This window comes from Lynx canadensis, chromosome C1, assembly GCF_007474595.2.
Source record: "Lynx canadensis isolate LIC74 chromosome C1, mLynCan4.pri.v2, whole genome shotgun sequence".
Classification (NCBI taxonomy): domain Eukaryota; kingdom Metazoa; phylum Chordata; class Mammalia; order Carnivora; family Felidae; genus Lynx; species Lynx canadensis.
Genome location: NC_044310.1, coordinates 193305465 through 193328873, shown reverse-complemented (window position 1 = coordinate 193328873; position 23409 = coordinate 193305465). Strand labels below are relative to the sequence as shown.

Below are 23409 nucleotides of genomic sequence, written 5' to 3'. Positions count from 1 at the left end.
CATAATCAGAGCCTCCTCTAAGCTTGATTGTACAGCCCAGGTGCTGTGGACAGCCTTCAAAAAACATCAGTGTTTTGGTTTGCTCTACAAATAAACATATAAAAAGTTTAAGAAGACATAGTTGGCATTCCACAAGCCCAGACAGAATTATTTCATTATCTTGACCTCTACAAAAGAAAAACTTTCAAGTAAGACCACAGTTACCAATCCTCATTTAACAAACACTGCTAATAGATATTAGTATTATAACTAAACATTATTAATGGATTATTAGAAATTAGGACAAAGTAAACACTGTAGTACTGATGAGTTTACTCATTTCTTCAATTCTCCAATCTCAGGTCAATCTATCTAACGATCACTCACCATTAGGCAACTGAAAGATCTGCATATAAAATTTGTGACAGGTGCCCAGGTGGGGTTTTGTAAGCAGCTGGTCCATCGACATTACTAAATCACCTTGGGTCATCCGACTGATTCGTTCTAAAACTTGCTAGAACACAGAAAAACGTTTTATTACAAAATTAGAGAATAAAATTCTTAGTAAATTTTATCTGGAAAATAGGAAAAATTTAGACATAAACTTCACAATTAATTTTCTTAATTTTAATTATATAATAATTTTTGATTCTAGATTACACTATAAGTAGTTGCTCAGTGATCAATATGTTCCCACGAAAACAAACCAGACTCATATTAATAACATTATTAAAAGACATGTGAGCATCGTGCATTGGCACAGGACTGGGGGAAACAGGAAATTTCCTAGAAGTGGCCTCTATTCTGAAGAGGGTAACTTTTCAGGAGAGAGAGCATCTTCTACTCGTACAATTCCCCAAACAAAACAAAGGCTCAACAAATACTACTCATTACCAATTATCTATTACATCTTTGGTGTTACAACTATAATGAGTGCTATATAATTTATTACCCTTTCCTCCAGTCTGAGATTCTCTAGTCTTAAATAAAGAAACGACTGTCGTGCTTACTGTCCTACTTTCAATATATATGGAAGACCAAACAGATAATCAAAGATCCCTGCATATCAATATGATGCATATAAATTTAAAAATAGAGATTTTTTTTAAATGATAGAAAAATAGGAACACTCACTGATTTTACATTAATGACCAAAGTAATGCCATGTTCTAGTAACATGTCTTGGGCAATCCGAGACACTGTTTTTTCAACTAGAACCAATGTAGGTCGAACATCAACTATTCGCTGAACATAATTCTTCAAGAATTCCCTTTCCTAAGGAAAAAAAAACATCAAAAATATTATACCTGCTTCAATTCAAGATCTACAAATACTAAAACATCAGGAGGGTTTGACTAAGTCTCTTCATCTCCAAATAAGTCTATAAGCAAGTCACTTCAAACACAACCAAGAATATTATTCATAAATCTCAACTGTTGGTTATGCTAATAAAAAAGGGTTTTAGGAGAAATTCCATTTTCTGACTCACTAATTGTACTTTGAAGGATTTTCCATTCTTAATAACTAATAATGTGAAAGCCAAGAATCCAATTAGTTTGCTCTTAGAGATTAAAAGAAAACAAACAAACCTAACCTCAGTGAACCTAACTCCCCAATGAAAGCAATTTCTCATTCTTTAAATATAGAATCCCCCTACTACATTCTGAAATTAACTAGAGTAGCTCTTCTTTGGGTATTGGAATAAATAACTCTCTAACAGATGCTTTTTCAGCTTCTTCCTCATTTCAATCTCCCAGAAGATCATCTTCTACTTAGTACAGCTATAAAGATCTAAAACATACCACTTAATACAATTTCTTGACGAAGGCTTATTTTCAAAGCAAATGAATACTACCAACAATGACCAGAGTTAAAACAATACAAATCACTGACTGCTTCATAAAATTTATGGGCTCCAGAAAGGAGACACTTGAATGTGTGTGCATGTCTGTCACTTCTGCTCCACACGCCCAAAGTGTCTTTTGAGCAAGTCTGTATTCATGGTCAGTGCCGCCAGCAATGGATGAGCCTACTCCCTGCAATGAACCCACCACTATGAAGTACATTTCTACCGTTTTCTGTTTACTGATGGAAATCGTATGTTTTCAACATCTCCAATTATTAGCGAAATGGATTTTTTCCCTTGAAACGTGTTAATTTCCTACTCTACTTACCAAATGGTCATTTAATGGCATTTTCAATGATTTTATCTGTGCAGCTTCAAAAGTGCAACTATAAGTTGATTTTTTTTTTTTTTTTAATTTCTGGCCTTTGGCACAGGGATGGCAAATACACTTCCTCTCAGTCCCAACTATAATCAGCTATCGTGACTGCACATGAAGCACCATGTTCAAAGGAAACCTGGGCCAGGCCCAGCAAGGACAGAATATCAGGAAGTGGGCCATGAGCATGGAATGGAGCAGAGGCACACTAACAGACCTAGTAGTGATGAGGGAAACAAAGGCAAAAGAACTGTAACTTAAATTAAATTTCCTAACAGCTTACAGCACACTGATACCTGAACATGCAGAGTGTGACCTTCTTCAAGGAACTCAGGGCTGCCTTAGTGCCTCAATGTTTATGTTTTACTAAAGACTAAATGTAACCTTATCTTAACAGCAACTAGCCCGTCAAGGTCCAGAAAGTCTTGCTTCCAAATTCCTTAGAGACTTCTGCTATCCCTAACCCTCACTAATTAAAAAGTATATAATCAGTCACTCCTCACAATCCCAGGGCAGCTCTTTCCGCTCAGTTACATTTCTTTTGCCTCTGTTTCCCTCTTTCTCCCCACGCTGTAAGAAAATCACCTCTTTACACCGAAAATGTCTCAAGAATTCTTAGCCGTTTGTTCTCAAACCCAAAACTTCCAAATATCATAATTTCACCAGTAGTGCCAGCTTTGTGAAGACACTGTAAAGCCCCAGGGTAATTACCTGCTTAGCCTCTGTCACTCATCCTCTTTCTAATTACAGGCATACCTTGTTTATTATAGTTTGCTTCACTGTGCTTCGCAGGTACTGCACTTTTTACAAATTGAAGGTCTGTGGCGACCCTGTGTCAAACAAGTCTATTGGCACCATTTTTCCAACAGCATCCGCTCATTTCATATCTGTGTCACATTTTGGAAATTCTCGCAGCATTTTACACTTTTTCATTCTTACTATATCTGTTATGGTACTCTGTAATCAGTGATTGTGAACAACTCACTGAAAGCTCAGATGATGGTCAGCATTTTTTAGCAGTAAAGTGTTTTTAATTCATGTATACTTTTTTTTTTTTTTAGATATAATGCCATTTGCACACTTAAAAGACTACAGTACGGTGTAAATATAACTTTTATATGCACTGAGAGACCAAACAAGTCACCTAAGTTGCTTTATCGCAATACTGGCTTTACTGCAGTGGCCCGGAACCGAACTTGCAGTATCTCTGAGGTACACCTGTATGAACCAAAATTTCAGCTTCTTCTTTGCTTATTCCACATTGATTGGACCAAACAAAAAAGGAGAAAAAAATAAGCTGATGCTTTATATTAATTCAAACTAAAAACTTCTATAGGGCAGGTATTAGAGGTATAAGAAACTATGTTTCAAAGCACAACCAAGATGCTTTAGGTTATGTGAATTAAATCATGTCTCTTAGATACATGTTTGCCCAGAGCAAACTTCTCTAACACAAAAAGACTTTAGTATGTTAACCTACTTGCAAGAATGGAGTTAAAATGGAGTGAATAAATTTAAGTATAAATGTTCTGTAAATAATTACCTGTGGATTTCAGCTACCCAATTCATCAATTACAAGACCTATAATTTTATACATTTTAACAAATGCAATCAGGATAAGCCTTACAATCAATGCAGTTGTGATCTAATCCTATAAAAGTTTTCCACGGACCGCTTCATTGAGATCAAGAAAATTCCCAGCATTAAAGAATCTGAGATTCCACAAACAGTAATTGTGTTTCCCCTAATTCCTTATTTCAGGTCACCACTGAGAAGGCACAGTACATCAGAGCTAGTAGGGAGGGTATGATACAGGCAGAACCCCTGATTTGCCCTTATTTATAACTGAATTCTAAAGAGGAAAGAGCCCCAAGTAACAGAGTTCATTAAGCAATAGAGCAGAGTTCCATAAACCACAACGAAGTTTCTTCTGTTGGTGTCTATGAATTCAGTACAAAAGTGACTGCTCCTACCACTCTCAGAAAAATGTGTCTATCACCCACGAATTTTCAAGTTTCTCTAAATGTTTCTGGAACTGAATGTGTTTCTACTATAATATTACAGACACATTCCTGAAAACCTCCCATTTTGAACAACAGCTGATTAAAATTAATAGTATTTATGGTAGAAAAGAAGTCGGGGCAAAAAACTTTTTAGACCAATATAACTTCACATCCAGTGCACTAACAAAAATAATCAGTACCTTGAGAGAGAATGTGGGCAGCCCCAATGGGTAGCTCAGCACAGCTGGAGGCTGCCTCATGCCTCAAGGGAAATTTTAAGTATACAAAAGCAACTGCAACAGTACAACCACAAAAGGAGCTCTGAGCAGTGGAGCCATTAAGAAACACCCAGGGCTAGGGGTGCTTCCCTCCAGGGAGAGAGCCCTTCCAACAGCAGAGCACTTTGAATTTCTTAAAAAGAGCCCAAAGGGTTCCTGCCTTGGTAGCAGCCAAGCTGAGGCAGATTCTTCTTTCCAGTTGAGGGTTATGAGGGTTATGATCCTACTGCAGCCATGCTGGGTCCCCTTAGCTAAGAAAAATCACATAGAAACCAACACAACTTCCATCTGATGCTGCTCCCCTTTACCAGCTGTGTACAAGGTAACTGGTGTTCCAGAAACAAGTGTTTTAGTACAACAGACTATATGAAAAGCCAGGTATTGCCACTGGGAAATCTGGTAAGTTAGAAAAATACTTGAAGTAAATCAACAACCCAAGTGCGCACAGAGGCCAGAATTCAGATTTTCACTTTTTCTTCCGTATATTCCCAAAAAGTTCTAGGTTCCCCTTAACACTTTGAAACTCTAAAAATAAGGAATGACAGGGGTGCCTCGGTGTCTCAGTTGGTTAAGCATCTGACTCTTGATTTCGGCGCAGGTCATGATCTCATGCTCACATGTGAGCATGTGAGATCATGCCCAGTGTCAGGCTCTGTGCTGTCAGCACAGAGCCTGCTTAAGATTCTCTCTCTCGCGGGGCGCCTGGGTGGCGCAGTCGGTTAAGCGTCCGACTTCAGCCAGGTCACGATCTCGCGGTCCGGGAGTTCGAGCCCCGCATCAGGCTCTGGGCGGATGGCTCGGAGCCTGGAGCCTGTTTCCGATTCTGTGTCTCCCTGTCTCTCTGCCCCTCCCCCGTTCATGCTCTGTCTCTCTCTGTCCCAAAAATAAATAAAAATGTTGAAAAAAAAATTTAAAAAAAAAAAAGATTCTCTCTCTCCCCTCTCTCTCTCTCTTTCTCTCTCTGACCCATCCCCCGCTTGCAAGTGCATGCACTCTCTCAAAATAAATAAACATTTAAAAAATAATAAATATAAATAAAAATGAGGAGTGACAGAGGTTTTGGTAAGCTTCCAAAGTAATACATAAAAATGTCTTTTATAATGATTTAATAAATCAAAAAAAAATTTTTTTAAGTTTATTTATTTATTGGGTGGGAGGGGAGGGAGCATAGGCGGGGGAGGAGCAGAGAGAGAGAATCGCAAGCAGGCTCCACGCTGTCAGTGTGGAGCCATACAAGAGGTTTGATCCCATTACCATGAGATCATGACCTGAGCCGGAATCAAGAGTCAGATGGTTAACCAGCTGAGCCACCCAGGCGCCCCTATAAAAAATGTTTTTAATGAAACAAATGCAATCGAGTTTCTTTGCCCCTCCAATTTAAGCAGGTGGAAAGAGTTCTAAGTGTTTGCAGGCACTACCGTACACAAACATCCCTCCAGATCACTGTTTCAGTAAGAAGTTCTTACCTGAAGCACAATAGGATCAATGCAGGTAAATTTAGTTTCTTCTCTGTAGAGATACTCGATGGAACATTTCAACAGAAGAATTTTGGGATTTTTAATACAAGAATTCATCTACAAAAGATGAAGTTTGTTAAAAGATTTTAAAGTCTATTATGTTACAGACCTCCTTTAATCACTAAACTCACACTGTTTATAATTCCTCCTAAATAGATTATTTCCTTATATCTGTAATGAAATACTCTCATTTAGTTCTTTTGTGGTATTCTCTTAAATATTTTTTCAAAACAAATAATGAGCTCAGAGCAATGCAGACTTCCTAAAAACTTGGCTCCATACTCTCTTAAAAGGTTTTTGTTTTTTTAATATTGCAAGAAAAGATACCAAGCCCTGGGTATGGAGGAGAGGAGCTTAAAGACAGGATACTTTATAAACTCATAGAAATCAGCAACTTTGAAAGCCTAACTTAACCTTTCTAAAATTCAAGGACAGAGGAGGGAGAAAAGAATGAAAATGCCCCCTGAATAGATTCCAAGAAACTATAAACTGGCAAGCCAAAGTGGGTAAAAAGTTTAAAAAGGAAAACCTTAAAGCATATCCAGAAGCACAGATTCCTACAATACACCCTATCCATGTAACTAAAACCACAGGCAGAAGAGCCTGGGTCCCGCAATGGAGGTTTCAGACTGACCGTGCTTGTAGACTCCAAACTGGCAAATGATCTTGAAACAGTGACTCATCAGTTGGGGAACTACATTTAGGGATTTTTTACCAACTACAAATTAAAGACTACCTCTAAATATGGTCAGTGGAGCAAGACAGTCATTCATGCCTATGTTTCTACCACACCCACATATAACTTTCAATTCTGGAGATAATCTCAACATACTTACCTTTTAATTCAACACAGATCATTTCATTTGGCTTAAATTACTACTTTGATGGGTAATGTGCCTGGTTTAATAAGACTCTATGTAGAAATACTGACAACAGTTCAAATCCAAGCGTACTTTTATTTATCTATGGTCACTAATAATTTTCAGGAGCCTAATGCCTTTACCAAAAATGAATTAGTCTCTGCTTAGAAAAGAGTGAAGATAGGACTGCAGTTCACCCACCTAGTCGTTCAGGCTAGAAATCTGCCTAAGCTCTCATAGTAACCAAATCAGTATTCCCAGAGGTGGGGGGTCAGGTTATCTCTATTTGAAGTAAGCTCCCATAGTGATTCAGAAGCACAGCAAGTTTGAGAGCACAGCTAGACTGATGGCTTCTCAAAATGTGAGGAGCAACAAATGACACTGGAAACATCTGGAACGCCTACTTTAAAAGCAACCCCACCTCCCCACCCCACCAACTCCCTTATACTGAATGAGAATTTCTAGGGGTTGGGCTTAGGACTCTACATATTTAACTACGTCCACAGGTGACCCTAATGTACTATCCACTTTGAGAATCAGGGGCCTTCAGAATAAAGTTCAAGGCCCCTACTGGAATACAAAGCCCTTGCCTGCTTCCTCCAACCTCATCTCCTTTCTCATCTTGCACCTTAGGATCTCAGAGATTCCTTAACACACCAGGTTATTTCACCCCACTTCTTTGTGTTAGTGCTAGAAAGAGACCTCAGGCCTGAAGGCAGAGATAGAAGGTAAGAAAGATAACAGAATATCAGTGATAATTCTGCAGCTCAGCCCTAAAACAGCAAAGTTTTAAAATTCTAGGCCTCTGGAAGGACTCCAGGCTATTAGAGAAACCTTGTCTCCCTAAGATGTGGCAGGGTCAAGGGAGAAATGTACCAGTATCCTATCATTCTGTTGGTCTGGAAACCTGACCCACCCTCCCCCTACCTCCTTTTGTCCGATGAGTTCCTATTATCCAAATCCTAATCATCATCAGCTCCGGGAGACCTTTCCTGAACCTCCAAGATTTCACCCCTATAGCAGACACTGCTAAACTACTCCTTGATATCCATTCTCCTTCTCTTCTATGATTAGAAGTTAGTACCCCAACTTGTTGGCTTGGTACACAATCATAGTTTGCTGACCTTCACTGTCGGAAAAGATCACATTACCTTTTTATGTGCAATATTTTTGGTACAAACAAATCCATTGACAACCACAGAATCAAACTTCTTTCCACCTGGAATCTAATGAAATAAAACAAAACTCAATAATATATCCTTAGAATCCAGTCGTTTGGATGTTATTATTTAGTTCCATTTTTAATTTTAACTATTATGTAATCAAATCAGAACAGAAGTTCCAGAATATAGCTCTTCCTTTCAACCAATAATTAATGGCATCTAGCACGACTGTCTATTTACCCATTTCCCACTCTCTACAGTATTAGCTGGTGCTCTAAAATACTAATCTGACCGAACAAATTGGCAAGTAAAACCATTACTAAGTCAAACGTCATAGGCAAAAAAATACATACAGGACTCCATTACCAGCTAAATAAAGCAATTACCCACTGCTTTTCCTCAGAACAGTGACAGTAATCTGTGGGAAGAGGTCTTCTCATAGACGACACATCAAGCAAAAGGAAGCAAGAAAGGAAGAAACCGTATTTGCTTGGTTTCCCAATTCACTCCACGCCCAACTCACCCCTTCCATTCACCTCTCACTTCCTATGAGTGGCTTCCATGACCACTGAGTTCATTGTTAATAAACATATCAGGCAGAAAAACCTTCCCCTCCTCACCGAGAACCCCCTTTAGATGACCATTAAGAGCCAAATTACTGCCAGGCCCACCGATCAGCACCTAGCATTAGAAAAGCATTAGCGGAACTCACTTTTTTAATATGGACAAACTGACGGATGTCCATGTCATCATCCCGGTTCTTGACATCAGGTCGGACTGTCTGAACAACCTGGCAGACCAGTGATACAATGATGTCCCTCCAAGATGGTGACAATGACTCATTATGGAGCAACTGTTGGAGTAGTGCCATCATGTGGTTATGATTAGCTGAGCTACAAAAATGTCACAAGAAAGAAGTTTGCAGAGTTAATACCGCCAGAGACAAGAATTCTGAAAATCAACAGGCACTCTACAAAGAAATAAGCATGGGAATTAGGGCTTGAAGATCTGTTTGAGTCAATCTTATTTTATCTGCGCCTTAATGATCTTGCACATGAATGAAATCTGTGAGTATATTCAATTAAGATAACCCCTTTAATTCAATGAAATTTTACCCCATAAATTACAGTGGGCACAGACAATCACAGTTGAGGACTCTTACAAGAAAGTTCATCAGAATAGGCTTTATTTCCTAAGTAATCTTAGTATTTTTGATTTCATGAGGAAGAAAAACTACTATGCATATGCCCACCAAGTCACCGAACATTATAAAAGTGGAAAATTAAAATCAAAAAGCTCACTGCCTTACAGCAACCTCTCCATGGCTTGTTTCTCTCCATTCTCCTCCCTCAGCAGCTCCAGGTTGTTATGATGCCAACCCAAAGGTGTGAAAGGCAGCTCTTTGGATTTTTCCTCAACTCGACGATTAAATAAGGATTCTAAGTATAAAATAAGAAATTGTATTTCGCTGTTGCATTTTATACCATATACTTACAGGTTTAGAAAGTGCCAAGTTACCCTTTAAAATTTTTTAAAGTCTGTCAGTTCAAACTATTGGTATAAAAAGGCAAGGACATGTGTCAATACACAAATAAAAAAATTAAGTCTGACTTAGATCATCAACTCATAACAGCCAAAATCAGAGACAGAACACCAGAAAGCAAACTTACGTAAATGACTAGGACTCTTAAGCCAACAGTTTTAAATATGGCTTCTGAGAAACAAATGAGATTTTTTTATAGTCCTTTTATTCAGCTGGGGACATTAAAAAAGGAGGCCAGCTTTCCTTATAATAACGCAAACTAAAAACTACATTCAGCACAACTCTGAATGCTGGCAGAACAACATGTGATAGTGTGGGTGCTGAGCTTGAAAGAGAAAAGCTCAGCTCTGATACGTCTGAACCAGCATGTGACAGTGTAGAAAGTTTATCCAGACAATTCTTAATACTGTTTCTTTCTCAATATAAAAAACAAAGGCCTTTTTTTAAGCCAAATTTTTATAAGTCAGACCCAAAAATGAACTACAAAGAAACATTAAAACATGGTAACAATCTATGTAAAATTTTGTAAAATCTTTAAATTTTTAAAAAGAACGAAAGTGGATCTAAACAATAGGTAACATTAAAAGTTTTGCAAAAAAAAAATGCTCACTATATAACTACTGAAAAATGTGACTGAATAAATGGAAAGAGGTGGGAAATGTTTACAAAAATTCTCTCATCCTTCCCCCCTCTTACAGCCAACCAACCAAACAAAACAGCTTCCAACATAATGGTCCAGCACTATAAAGTAAAGAACATGTCCACATGCGAGGAACAAAAACTGTACATTTTAATTATGTAAACAGCAGGCCTATCAACTTCTGGTTGAACCAGGTGTTCAGAAGTGAATATAGAAACCCTGCTAAATTTTGAGATCAGCTGCAAATGGCCCCCCGTGCACCAGCCTGCCCCACCTTTTCTCTTTTATTTGAAGCCCTCCCACTGTCTAAGGTCTAGGCTGTGGAGGGTTATGAACTAATTAAGCATGTCAGTACTCCACAGTAAGCTAAGTAGGGAAGGTGTAAGAGAAGACTGTACTCTTCCATACTGCCTTCCGTCCCCAAGATATGGACCAGGAGAATCAGTTCTTTATCTCCTCTGCCCACTTCTCTTCCCAGTTCAACAGGGCAAGCTGCGTCCTCAATTGGATGAGATCTCCTTGGAGGCTTTCTGACAGGTTTGAGAATCCTTGATGATATGTATATCAATACTTAATATTATATTCATGATTTGGAAAGCATAAGCTATGTATGCCTTTAAAAGAATAAAATGCAAATTCTAGGGGCGCCTGGGTGGCGCAGTCGGTTAAGCGTCCGACTTCAGCCAGGTCACGATCTCATGGTCCGTGAGTTCGAGCCCCGCGTCAGGCTCTGGGCTGATGGCTCAGAGACTGGAGCCTGTTTCCGATTCTGTGTCTCCCTCTCTCTCTGCCCCTCCCCCGTTCATGCTCTGTCTCTCTCTGTCCCAAAAATAAATAAACGTTGAAAAAAAAAAAATTAAAAAAAAAAAAAAGAATAAAACGCAAATTCTATTTAAAAGCTTTTAAACAATTACCCTTCAGATCAGATAGCCTGTCTCAAACCAAGTCCAAGTTTATATTCTTCACTCCCAACATTCTCAGAGTCACCATACGTATCAAAAACTGTGTTCCCATTATATTAAAACAATCAAATTTATTTGCGGTACCTACTCTGTGCCAATCAGTGTGCTAGGCCCTAAGCACATCCTCACAAACAAGACACAATATCCCGTGTACAGCTTTTGAGAAAATTACCTTTGATGAAGGCGTCACTTATTGAGAGTTGTTGTCCTCCGTTGTCAGATATCAAATACTCTGCATACCAGGGAGAGAGCAGAGAGAGTGGGAAGAAAAGCAGAGACTTATGACTGTAACTTGCCAGCGTAATTATACAGAGAACACACCTACACACGAAGTATTACTCATACTAAACCCAACACTGCCCAGCCAATTCAAGAGAGCGTTAGGCTAAAAAGCATCTTTAGACTTATTCCACACACTTCATACTAAACTTAACAGACTTGAAAGACTTGAATAATAACTCAAAAGAACCTTGAAGCAGTAAAGTCAGATAATCTTTTAACAGATTGCTTTTCCCTTATCAAAGCTGAACCAGTTTACAAAAATTGAGATCTTCAGTAATTTAGGCATGAAAAGCCAAAAAAGTTACACTATTTTTCTCATGAACAGCTGTATGATTTCACAGATAATGACTCTGTCTATACACAAAGTAGTTCTTGGGTAGAGAAGCCACCTGAAAAAATATATAAGTTTTTTTTTTTTTTTTTTTAATTTCAGACTACAAGCTATAAAGCAAATTAATACACAAGTGACACTGGCAGGGAATAGAGATAACTCATCAGGATTTCTAGGAGTTTCTGAATTAGAGTTTCAGTTTTTCAAAATTCTAACCAAACACTGCCAAATAGTTGCCAGAAGGTAACTGAACACATGCTGTGTGCTTTTAGAACTTTCAGAATATTAAATACTTCTCTTACAAGTGAAACTTATTCTTCACTTCCCCTGTAACTTTTCTAGGTTCTTTCTACTATGCAAACTAAACCACAACGTATTTTAAGTGTTTTAAATAGATTTCACTTATAACAAACAAGCTTCAGAAGTCATTATGTTTATAAGCCAATATGATCATCCTTTGAACAAGAAAGCAGAGAAAAAGTTTTACATAGAAAATTCATGTGTACCAACTCAAATACAATAAATCAAGTATGTGGACAAATAAAAATAGATGTTATACTTCATTTCTGTACCTCCCACACAGAATGAATAATGCCAACCTGTTTGTTCAGCTAATATATTGGCTTTGCAAGCTTTACTTTTCATATACATTTACTTTTATATATATGTACGTATGTAATATATATTTCCTAACCCCCCCCAGGAGTGATCATTTTCAAACATACAGAATATCCTGTATACCCTTCACCCAGATTCAACAACTGTTAACTTACCACATCTGATTTCTTTCTACATATATGTATGTTTTTCCCCAACCATTTGAAATTACACACATCATGACACTTGACCACTAATACTTCAGCGTGCATCTCTTAAAAATAAGAGCATTCTTGGGGGCACCTGGGTGCCTCAGTTGGTTGAACATCCGACTTTAGCTCAGCTCATGATCTCACAATTCAGAGGTTCACATCGGGCTTTGCACTGACAGCGCAAAGCCTGCTTCAGATTCTGTCTCCCTCTCTCTCTGCCCCTCCCCTGCTCGCTCTCCCTCTCTCTCTCAAAAATAAACACTAAAAAAATGTTTAACATAAGGGCATTCTTCTCATAGCCACAATACCATTTATACACTCAAAAAAATTGACAATGTCTTAATATTGTCAAGTTAGTGCATATTTGAATTTATCTGTTCCTAAAATGCTTTAATAAATTTTTTGCCTCAAACCTGGATCCACTAAGATTTACACATTGCATTCCCTTCATTCTCTTTTAGAACAGAGCAAATTCCCTACCTTTTCACTTAGTCATGATATTAAATTTTGAAAGAACCCAGGCCAAAGGTCCTGTGGAATGTCCCATATTCCGGATCTGATCGGAATGCTTCCTCATGGGGCGGTTTAACTTGCTATGTTCTCCTGTAAACGGGAAGTTAGATCTAGAGGCTTATGGAAGCTATGATTTTCACTTCTCTAGGTTCTACTCACAAACTTGTCAAGACTCGTTCAGAATCCTGCTTCAACACAAAATAAAATGTATTTTAATTGTACTACTCTCCAAATTTTACCACCAGTGAATAATTAATCAAACAAGATCCCACTGTTTCAGTTTTATGAGCTTATGAAAATGAGGGGTTTGCTTACATAAGATAAAAAAACAGCAGATTGTTTTTTAAGTGCAGATATGTCAATCAATTTTAGAAATCCAAATTTCCTTAGCCTCAGAAGATAGAGGATGATTCCTAAGAAAAGAGTTAATAAATATTACCTTTAACTTCAATGGAAAGCTAAAAAACCACCCATTCCCATTTGTATTTTTAGAGGAATGAAAACCGGAGGCAGAGGAGTGTTTTATTCTTTCACTTTACTACCAGTTCACTCTGACGGTATTTACTTTCTGGTAATCAGTGTTAATCTTAACCACAATGCAGAAGAAACACAATATTGTATTTCAACTTCACAAGAAAAGCAGACAAAGGATAATTCTTGTTAGTATGCTAAAAACTAACAGGAGAGAACTGTGAAAGCCAGAAACATTTATTAAGTCCATAAACACCTAGAAAGTCCTTAAATTTTAGACTCTCTAGGTTGCAAATGACCTTAATAATTACCTTCTTTCTGATGCTGAATCTCTTCTATTCTGTTCTTACTGAATAGGCTGAAGGATTCCTTACATTCCTTACCATTCTTTTAAAATGTCAAATCTAGATTTCTCCTTTCAGATTCAGAATTAAAAGGAAACTTAGAAGTCACCAAGGTACCTAACCTTTCATCCAATGTAGGCATCGATCCTCAATAACTCTGAAAGGTGGACATTCAACACCACCTGGGCACCCCCAGCGCCCAGCAGCAAGAGCTCACTACTCCTAACTCCTGAACCTAGCTTCTCCTTCAGCCATATACAAAATAAATATAAATTCTCTCAGACAACATCACACGAACTATTAAGAACAACTTTTGGGGCGCCTGGGTGGCTCAGTCGGTTGAGCATCCGACTTCAGCTTAGGTTATGATCTCATGGTTCGTGAGTTTGAGCCCTGCATTGGGCTCTGTGCTGACAGCTCAGAGCCCGGAGCCTGCTTCGGATTCTGTGTCTCCCTCTCTCTGTGCCCCTCCCCTGCTCACGCTCTCTCTGGTCTCTCAAAAATAATGAACATTAAAAAAAATTTTTTTTTAAAAAGGACAACTTTCTCCAGAGTATTAACAGTAGATGTTTTAAGCCTAATTACATTATTTTATGTTTAAAGGTGTTAAATTTCATCTTATTAGCCTCAGTCGATTGCTTAAGAAAATAAAGATATTTAGATTTCAATTCTGCTATCCAATGTGCTAGTTATTCTTTCCATATTTTAAAAATTTGTGAATCTGGAAAACATTAAAAGTGCTGACCAAAAAAAAACAAGCTTGTTGAGCAAGAAATGAATACAGATAGACAGCCCTACAGCATAACCTATGAGCATCCCTTTTCTGTTGATATCAGGTTACTCTTTCAATATCTGGCACAACCATTAAAGTACAAATCCATGTGTTATATTAAGAGTGACATCCTTAAGTTCCTACATTTGCCAAACACACTAATCTGTTTATGTGTGTTTTTTGTACAGAGACTCATAGAGACTCGAGTCTGTGCTATTAACAGGTAAACATGACTATTGTCTATAACTACCTCCTTAGTATATAAGTGCAAAACTGTCCTCTTTGTCCACAAAGTTATTGAGACCATTAAATGTCTTATTAACATCAAAGACAACAGGATCCACCACAGTCTCCTGAGCTACCAATCTCCTACTACCATAAAAGAAGGAAATAGGGTTGTTTTGAAAAGACTTATAGTAAACCAACACTGGTGCCCACTCACCACCACTCCCCTTTCTAAAAACAGTACATTCTTTTCATTAAATTTTTCTACAATTTTGCCAACTTTTTAAAAAAAATTTTTTTAACGTTTATTTATTTTTGAGACAGAGAGAGAGCATGAATGGGGGAGGGTCAGAAAGAGAGGGACACACACAATCTGAAACAGGCTGCAGGCTCTGAGCTGTCAGCACAGAGCCCGACATGGGGCTCGAACTCACAGACAGTGAGATCATGACCTGAGCCGAAGTCGGACACTCAACCAACTGAGCCACCCAGGCGCCCCCAATTTTGCCAACTTCTAATGTCAAATCAAGAACCTACTTTTTCAAAAGTTTATTGCCTCTGTCACTACAGTCATCCTTTTCTCCACCCTCTCCTTTTCTCCACAATTCTAAGATAACGAACTCTGGCCCCCATGATCACAGCTCTAAATTCTTTAAATAATCTAGTATATATTTTGACCAAACCTGACAAAAGACTAAAATAACCAGGCATTCTTGGGGCACCTAGGTGGTTCAGTCCGTTAATCATCCAACTCTTTATTTCAGCTCAGGCCATGATCTTGCAGTCTGTGGGACGGAGTCCTATGTTGGACTCCGCGACTACCTCTCTCTCTGCCTCTCCCTTGTTTGTGCTTGCTCTCTCTCGCTCTCTCAAAATAAATAAACTTTAAAAAAATTTTTTAAAAACCTGGCATTCCCTATCTTCTCATTATCTTGGACTTCACTTTCCTTTTAACCATGTAAATTCTTTCCTGATAAGATTATCTCAATGGAGGCGAGGGGGGAAGCTTAAATTAATATTATATAAACTTCCTCGTATCACTGGCATTATTTTTTCTTTCTTTACACCACAATTTTAAAAATCTTTTCTGAGGGGCACCTGGGTGGCTCAGTCAGTTGAGCATCCAACTTCAGTTTAGGTCATGATCTCACGGTTTGTGAGCCCCACATCCAGCTCTCTGCTGTCAGCGTGGAGCCCACTTTGGATCCTCTGCCCCGCCCCTCCGCCCCTCCCCCCCGTACCCCCCCCCAAAAATAAAAAATAAACATTAAAAACCAAATCTTTTCTGAGATGTCCTTGGCATTTAGTCCATCCATCAGCACAATTTACACTTCTACTATCCCTTTTTTTTTTTAAGTGCTAGCCCCCACTTTCAGATTCATCCTCATATAAAGGTTATCTCTCACAACTTTTGCAGACCATCTTTTTAAAGGGTTGAGAGCAGAGAGGTTGCAAAAGACTCATGGTGATTTTTTTCAACTGCAGATGCTTCCCCTTTAAAATTCCTTAGGGATACAATTTGAGGTTGTAAAAATACTGTACAAATTTCATTATCGAAGTTTCTTATTTCATTCCTCTCCCAACATTACAAGGTCAGGCATCTAAAGCAAATTGTCTAACTGCCCAGCAGTCCACCTTTTGCTATAATGAAATCTATAATGACCGGTCACTTTCTTCATGGTTTTCATAATTTTCTTAACTTTCCAAGGTGTGAAATCAACATCAAGTCAAACATGTATTTCACATTCTACTTTCAGCAAAACAAGACTGTGTTGCCAACACACTCGTCCAGAGAAGAGCTATCCTCTGTCACAACAGATGCCACCTCTGACCCACGCCTGTCATTTCGAATACAAATGCATCACCCAGTGTGCTCCAGGGGACCAGACTACCGTTCATGTCACCCGAACGTCCGTGTCTAGTGGACTGTCCTTTCACACTCGCCCAAATGCTCTCCACCGTTTTTATAATTTTTGATGATTCCCATAAAGACCTGTATCTTACTCATGTTCAATGCCAGTCAGGTCTCCTCTTTTACCGCATCCTCTCTAAACTTCTATTTTTGAATAAGACAAACATTTTTATTAATGTAACTTTTTTGTTGTTGTTTCAAGTTTTTATTTAAATTCTAGTTAGTTAACATATAGCGTATATGAGCTTCAGTAGAATTTAGTGATCTGTCACTCACAACACAGAACGCTCATCACAACAAGTGTCCTCCTTAATGCCCATCACCATGTAGCCCATCCCCCACTCACCTCCCCCCACCAACCCTCAGTTTGTTCTCTATCGTTAAGAATCTCTTATGGTTTGCTACCCTTTTTTTCCCCCCTATTACTGTAACTCTTAAACGCTATTTTACCACTCCTTGAGCATAATGGTTAATATTGACAACGATGAGGGGCACGTAGGTGGCTCAGTCAGTTAAGCGCTCAACTCTTAATATCGGCTTAGGTCATGATCTCACAGTTAGTGAGTTCAAGCCCATGAAAAAAAAATATTGACAACCATGAGAAATTTGTTGTAGAAATGGGGGTTTGTTTCCAATTATTTTAGCATAGATGTTTAGGTTCAAAAATTTCTCTTTTCTGACCATATTTTTACACTCAAAATAAGAAGTAGCAAGGAATTACACAAGCATTTCCAATCTGAGGAAACAATTCAACTTCAGAGAGCTAAATGTTAAAATCCAAACCTCAGGTGAAATCAAAGAACAAATTGTTTCATCTTTATAATAATGATTTTTTAGTTACTACAACATAATGAAACCTCACAATTATTTATTTACTTACGTATTTTTTACTTTTACATAATTTATTTACTTTTACATAATGCCTCTTTAGGGATAAAATTTAATTTGGCTTTAAAAAAATTTTTTTAATGTTTATTTACTTTTGAGAGAGAGAGAGAGAGAGAGAGAGAGAGAGAGAGGCAGAGCACGAGCAGGGGAAGGGCAGCGAGAGAGGGAGACACAGAATCTGAAGTAGGCTCCAGGCCCTGAGCTGTCAGCACAGAGCCCGATGCAGGGCTCGAACCCAAAAACCATGAGATCATGACCTGAGCTGAAGTCAGATGCTTAACCGACTGAGCCACCCAGGCACCTCAAATTTGGCTTTTAATTATATCCAAAAGAGTAAACCTCAACATCCATTTTAAAAAAGCATTTCATTTCTTAGGTACTGCCACTAATGGATTTTAGCAATGCTTTACCTTATTTTTCCTTTTATACCAAATGTCTTTTGAATATGGCCATTATTGTTTGTGAGTCAGTAGAATACAGCTTCAAATAAGACAGCTAAAAATAATGCATTCATTTTGTATCACTCAGAGAAGAAAACTTTTTCACAAATATGGCATAAACATAACAAGCTTTTTTTCTGAGGTGGACACAAGAAGGATATTTATTAACAAAGGGAAATAATAACTAGTACGTGGCCTGGAAGTACACGTGCGAGTATGATCAACACAATCCTTCCCTGCAAACAAATATCTGTGAGAAGCTTCTTCACAGTTAGAAACCATGGAAAAAATACAATGATATCAGGAAATAAATTTGCATCCTCGGTCTGTTCTTTCCATAATAAGCATTTTAAATTCTAGTAGAAAGATGTTTTGGAATGTGTGAATATCCCCCCGCCCCCCACCGAATATAGTTCAAGTACCTGAAAAGGTTTAGTGAAATACTACATTACTGGTTAATAGCACAAGCATATAGGCTTTAAAACGTTAAATAAAGAAAGAGAAATGAATAGAGCAGAACGTCCATGTTATAAATGCCAAGAAATGCCACCTTGGAAGTTGCACATTATGCTACAGGGAAGAGCAGTCTGATGTAGCTCCTTTGAAAGACTACAAGCTTTATTTAAATTGGGTGTGGTGGTACTGAGGGAGAAAACGAGAAATAAAAGGAACCGACCAAAAAAAGTGTGGGGAGGGGGTGTGGGGAAAATGAGAAAGGGTGGAACAAAACCCACACCACGTCCCCTCCGCCGTGTGGGACCGACGAAGCCAGAAGGACAGGCTGGCGTGAGATCCTACGGCCCAGCTCTCCAGCCTGTGCTTGGATTCCAGACGGTGACTACCTCCTACCTTTTTGGTCAGCAGGGTGAGGGGGCACATGTGGGTACTTGGAGGGCTTCTTGATATGGAAGTTCACGTTGTCCAGCTCCACGTTCAGGCTGATGGACGCGGCTGAGTCACTGTCCACTGTGGACTGGAAACTGCTGACTGATGTGCGCTTGCTAGGACTGGCAGAATCTTTTAGTGTTGGGGAGGGGAAAGAAATATAGGGAGAGGAGGGGAGTAAAAACGGGTTTCATCAGGGTATTGGAGGAAAGGAGAAAAATGTTTTTTTAATATACAAGCCCAATGTGCAATACCAAAATGGATACAGTATTTTCACGTACTTCTGTGTAGCCTTAATAAAATTTGAACATATTAAATATAAAATGAATTTTTTAAGTGGAGAAATATATTGGAGGTTCTGCAGAGAGAAAGTCTGATATCATAGTGAAGAGGTGAGAAAGTTGTCTGCTGCGATATTATTAGCTCAGAGTTATTTTTAAGCTGCTGCAAACTAGAGACTATGGCAAAATCTGAAAACGCCAGTAGCCTAACAAGTTGGTTTCTTAAGAAAATACTGTATCTAGAACAAGGATTGCTATCAGATGTTTACATTTAGTTGGAGCCAAAATACTTAAAGTAGGGTTCTTTCAACTAAACAAACAAAACATTCATTTTATCAGACATACACAGTAACGAGTCATAAAAATTAAAATGTTAGAAAGTTTAAACTCACTAGTCAAATTATCGTCACCTTCTTCAGCTATCTGTTCCGTGTCACTGTCATCAAACTTTATGTCTTTAAACCACGATGGCTCAGAGTGTCCTTCCACAGAGTTCACAGAGTCACTGTCTGGAGAAGGGGTCTCGGAAAATTCTGTACTCTGGAAAGATCAAGACAGGAGCCAAGTCATTCACTTTCAACGGCAACGCTGTGAGGCTGTCACACTACAAATAAATGCTAGCCCAATACTTCTACAAAGCTAACCACTAAAGAGATTTACATAAAAATAAGCTAATTAATACAAACTAAGTTGCAAACCAACATTATGCTGACAATTCCACTCTTAAAATTATAATTCTCATTAATCAGTAGATTTAGGCAGCACATTATGAGCAGAACATAATATACAGATTTTACAGTGTTTCATTTCATCCTTTTTAGTCCTGAGAGTGAACATGGCTTAGAATTTATTCTAATCCTATGTCAATGCTAGGACATATTCTGGAAAGCAACTGTTAAATTTTAACAAATAATACCATACCTTTGTCTTTTCTGACCTTTGAGTTTCCACTTTTAGCTCACAAAGGTACGACTAAACATTATACACAACAAATTAACATAAACCAAAAGTGAAAGCTTATCTGCTTAAAAAGTTCTATTTTAAATAATTTCCACTTCCCTAATTAAAAGACATATACACACCCATCATTTTACCATTGCTATACAATACTGCTAATGCGTCAAAATCTACTGCATGGGTGATACTAAATTTTTTCAATCGTTTAATTACGTATACTCTCTCTTAGTCCTAAAACCACAGGCACAGTAAAACTGAAAACCATTAAAGGTAAATAACAGGCAACGATAATACAGGGTCAAGCTTAAGAAAAGCCATACCAATTGAAAAGTGTCTCATTCCAATTGGTTTTTCATACCACTGCTACCAAGTAAACCTGTGTTTAACTTTCAAACAACAGAGAAAACATGTTAGGAAAATGTATCTGTGAGTAATTCAACTACTTTTTATTCCCACTGATCAAGAAAGACTTCCCAAGCGAGCTATGTGCTCACTGGCGGACACGGAAAACTACCTGCAATGGCCTGTACAGCGCATACTCATCCCTGAAAAGCTGGTCGTGATGACTGACACAGTCCAGCCAACGTCCATCGACCATGGCTTGTCCGATTGCTATAGCTTGTGCCCTGAATTAAGACCAAAAAATTAAAACTTTTAAAAGTTAGGATAATTTCACAGGTACAAGATGAGACACAAGATGAATTTTCTTTCCATTCTAATCATTTGAAATTTCAGATGGTCCATGGAGAGGTGAGAGGTAAAAGAAGCAAGACCTGGAGCTATATTAAAAGATTTCTCCAGATACCAGAATAAAGGAGAACCTGCTGATAAGGCAGCCCTACCAAAAACTAATTTTATTTACAACAAACACGTATGAAGTGCTCAAGTGCTCAGTGCGAGCATACCTCTGTACTTACTAGAATAAAAAAAAAAGGATAACATGGTTCCTGCCCTCAAGGAGCTTACAGTCTTGATGAGATGACAATACCATGTATTACAGACATAGGTATGAAATATATATACATAAATACATGAAATAGACACAACACATTTTATTTATACGGCATTTCGCAATTTATAAAGCTCTTTAGCCCATATTATGAAATAATATCCTCAGGGCTTCTTCACAGGACCATATATTTTCCTCACATTGGAATTGAGAGCTCTAAGTCTCAGAGAGATTAAATAAACTGAGTAAAGGCACAAAACTAAGAGAAATACAGGCAAAACTGGAACCCAGGGCTTCACTGCTAACCCTTTTACTCTCTCTTCCTACATACTTGTTTCTTCCCAGGAAAGGAGCAGCAGCTAATCTAATCAAGTAGAACAGCTTAGGGATGTGATATTTTGAAAGGTAACAGGACCTGTCTCTTCACAAATGAATCATGAGGCGAGCTAGGACACTCCAGGCATAACTTATGGACTCAATTCCCAAGATAGGTTGTAATGTCCAGATTAGGGAACAGTAGCAGGAGAATCCACTGTGCTTTTTTTTTTTTTTTAATTTTTTTTTCAACGTTTATTTATTTTTGGGACAGAGAGAGACAGAGCATGAACGGGGGAGGGGCAGAGAGAGAGGGAGACACAGAATCGGAAACAGGCTCCAGGCTCTGAGCCATCAGCCCAGAGCCTGACGCGGGGCTCGAACTCACGGACCGCGAGATCGTGACCTGGCTGATGTCGGACGCTTAACCGGCTGCGCCACCCAGGCGCCCCTCCACTGTGCTTTTTAATAACTAGCTACATTCCCCAATCCTGCTTAATCAGAGAGCTTTGTGTTGTGGGAATTACTACAAACTTCTGCTTTTAATAAATAAGGTAAATTGCGACCCCATTTGGCTCCTTGCATCTATTTGCTACTATCTAAAAGCCAGGAGGGAGAAGGGGTGACTAATTAGCACCCTAAGCACCAAATGCAGAAACAAATAGCACCCTATTCACAAAACACAACATTTGCTCCTCTTACTTATATCTCAATGTTATAGCCTCATAATAAATAAATAAATAAATAAATAAATAAATAAATGTCAAAAAGTCTTTCTTAAGATTACATTACCTTGTAGCAATGTGCCCATTTCGGATCAACCAGTTGACTAATTCTTTTCCCACAATGCAGTTGGGATGCGTTCTCAGCCAGTAACGGTGATCCTGAAACTCCATTCCACTACTGTGATGGCAGATTTTCTTCCACAGGTCCTTTAACTGAACACTGTCCTAAAATCACATTATAAGCAAATAATTACTCCTGAGAAGGATATGACATACCTTTTCAAATTCTCTCCTGTGATTTTTAGACTTATAAAAGGAAATTCAACTTGAATTTGTCAGAGCTAACTCCCTTGATTTAATAGAAATGACATGTGCATGGGGAACAGCTTGAACTCAGCTCATCTAATTTCAAACATAACATTTTCTCTTAAAAACCACCATTCCTAATCAATTTTTTCAGTCAATGGCGTGTATGATCAGTCCCCTAGTTATCTAAGTACAACACTGCATACTCCTCACTGGAGACAGGGCAAGGGAGAGGACACAATCATCAGTCACACTAATCTGTTTCTTGTGGCCTTCACTCCACCAGCTTCTCACCGTTCTCACCTATACCTAGCTGTCTGGTGAATTTTCCTGAAGAAAGGCCTTCAGTGCATTACTCCCTGCTCAAAAACACTCCCAGCACCTACAGATTCAAATCTAAACTTGTAAAGGCTGAATTCACCCACCATGTTCTACCAGGTGACCCCAAGTAACTTCCATTGTCACTGCCCACAGACTCTAACTTAATCTCTCCCCCAACCTCACCTAACTAATAAACACTACTTTGGTCCATGGAAAATGTCATGTTCCTTTTCACCTCTATACTCTGTCACACCTTTAAATAAGATTTATTTTCCTCATTGTCTTACCTAAATCCATTCCATCCTTCAAGGTCCGGGTCAAGCCCTTCAGTTGAAAGCCTTTCCTGACTCCCTCACTACTAAGGATCTTTGTATTTCTTATTATTAAAGTATTACTTGTTTTACTATTTAGGACCTGTCCATCAGCCTCAATTCTACCTTCTGAATTGTAAGCTTGAGAACAGAAGCCATTTTCATTTCTTTAAGTCACTCACAGGATTAAACACGGTTATCTGAC

General features: G+C 38.4%; 1 protein-coding gene across 6 annotated transcripts in view; it reads right to left on the bottom strand.

Annotated features, from left to right (window-relative positions):
- The window catches only part of PIKFYVE (phosphoinositide kinase, FYVE-type zinc finger containing), an 81890-nt gene that overhangs the window by 37445 nt on the left and 21036 nt on the right, over positions 1–23409 (bottom strand). For 4 of the 6 annotated variants that reach the window (XM_030324196.1, XM_030324195.1, XM_030324200.1 and 1 more), the window contains 12 exons: positions 22334–22491; positions 20792–20903; positions 19713–19860; positions 19004–19171; positions 11340–11399; positions 9332–9461; positions 8735–8915; positions 8011–8085; positions 5949–6056; positions 1114–1254; positions 367–493; positions 1–84 (listed from right to left, as the gene is read on the bottom strand). The exon at positions 1–84 is cut by the window's left edge and continues 1076 nt beyond it. In XM_030324196.1, coding sequence (XP_030180056.1) covers positions 1–84; positions 367–493; positions 1114–1254; positions 5949–6056; positions 8011–8085; positions 8735–8915; positions 9332–9461; positions 11340–11399; positions 19004–19171; positions 19713–19860; positions 20792–20903; positions 22334–22491 — 1492 coding nt within the window. Of the gene's footprint in view, positions 85–366; positions 494–1113; positions 1255–5948; positions 6057–8010; positions 8086–8734; positions 8916–9331; positions 9462–11339; positions 11400–18992; positions 19172–19712; positions 19861–20791; positions 20904–22333; positions 22492–23409 lie in introns of those variants that run through there. The other 2 variants (XM_030324199.1, XM_030324203.1) reach the window with 2 other exon arrangements.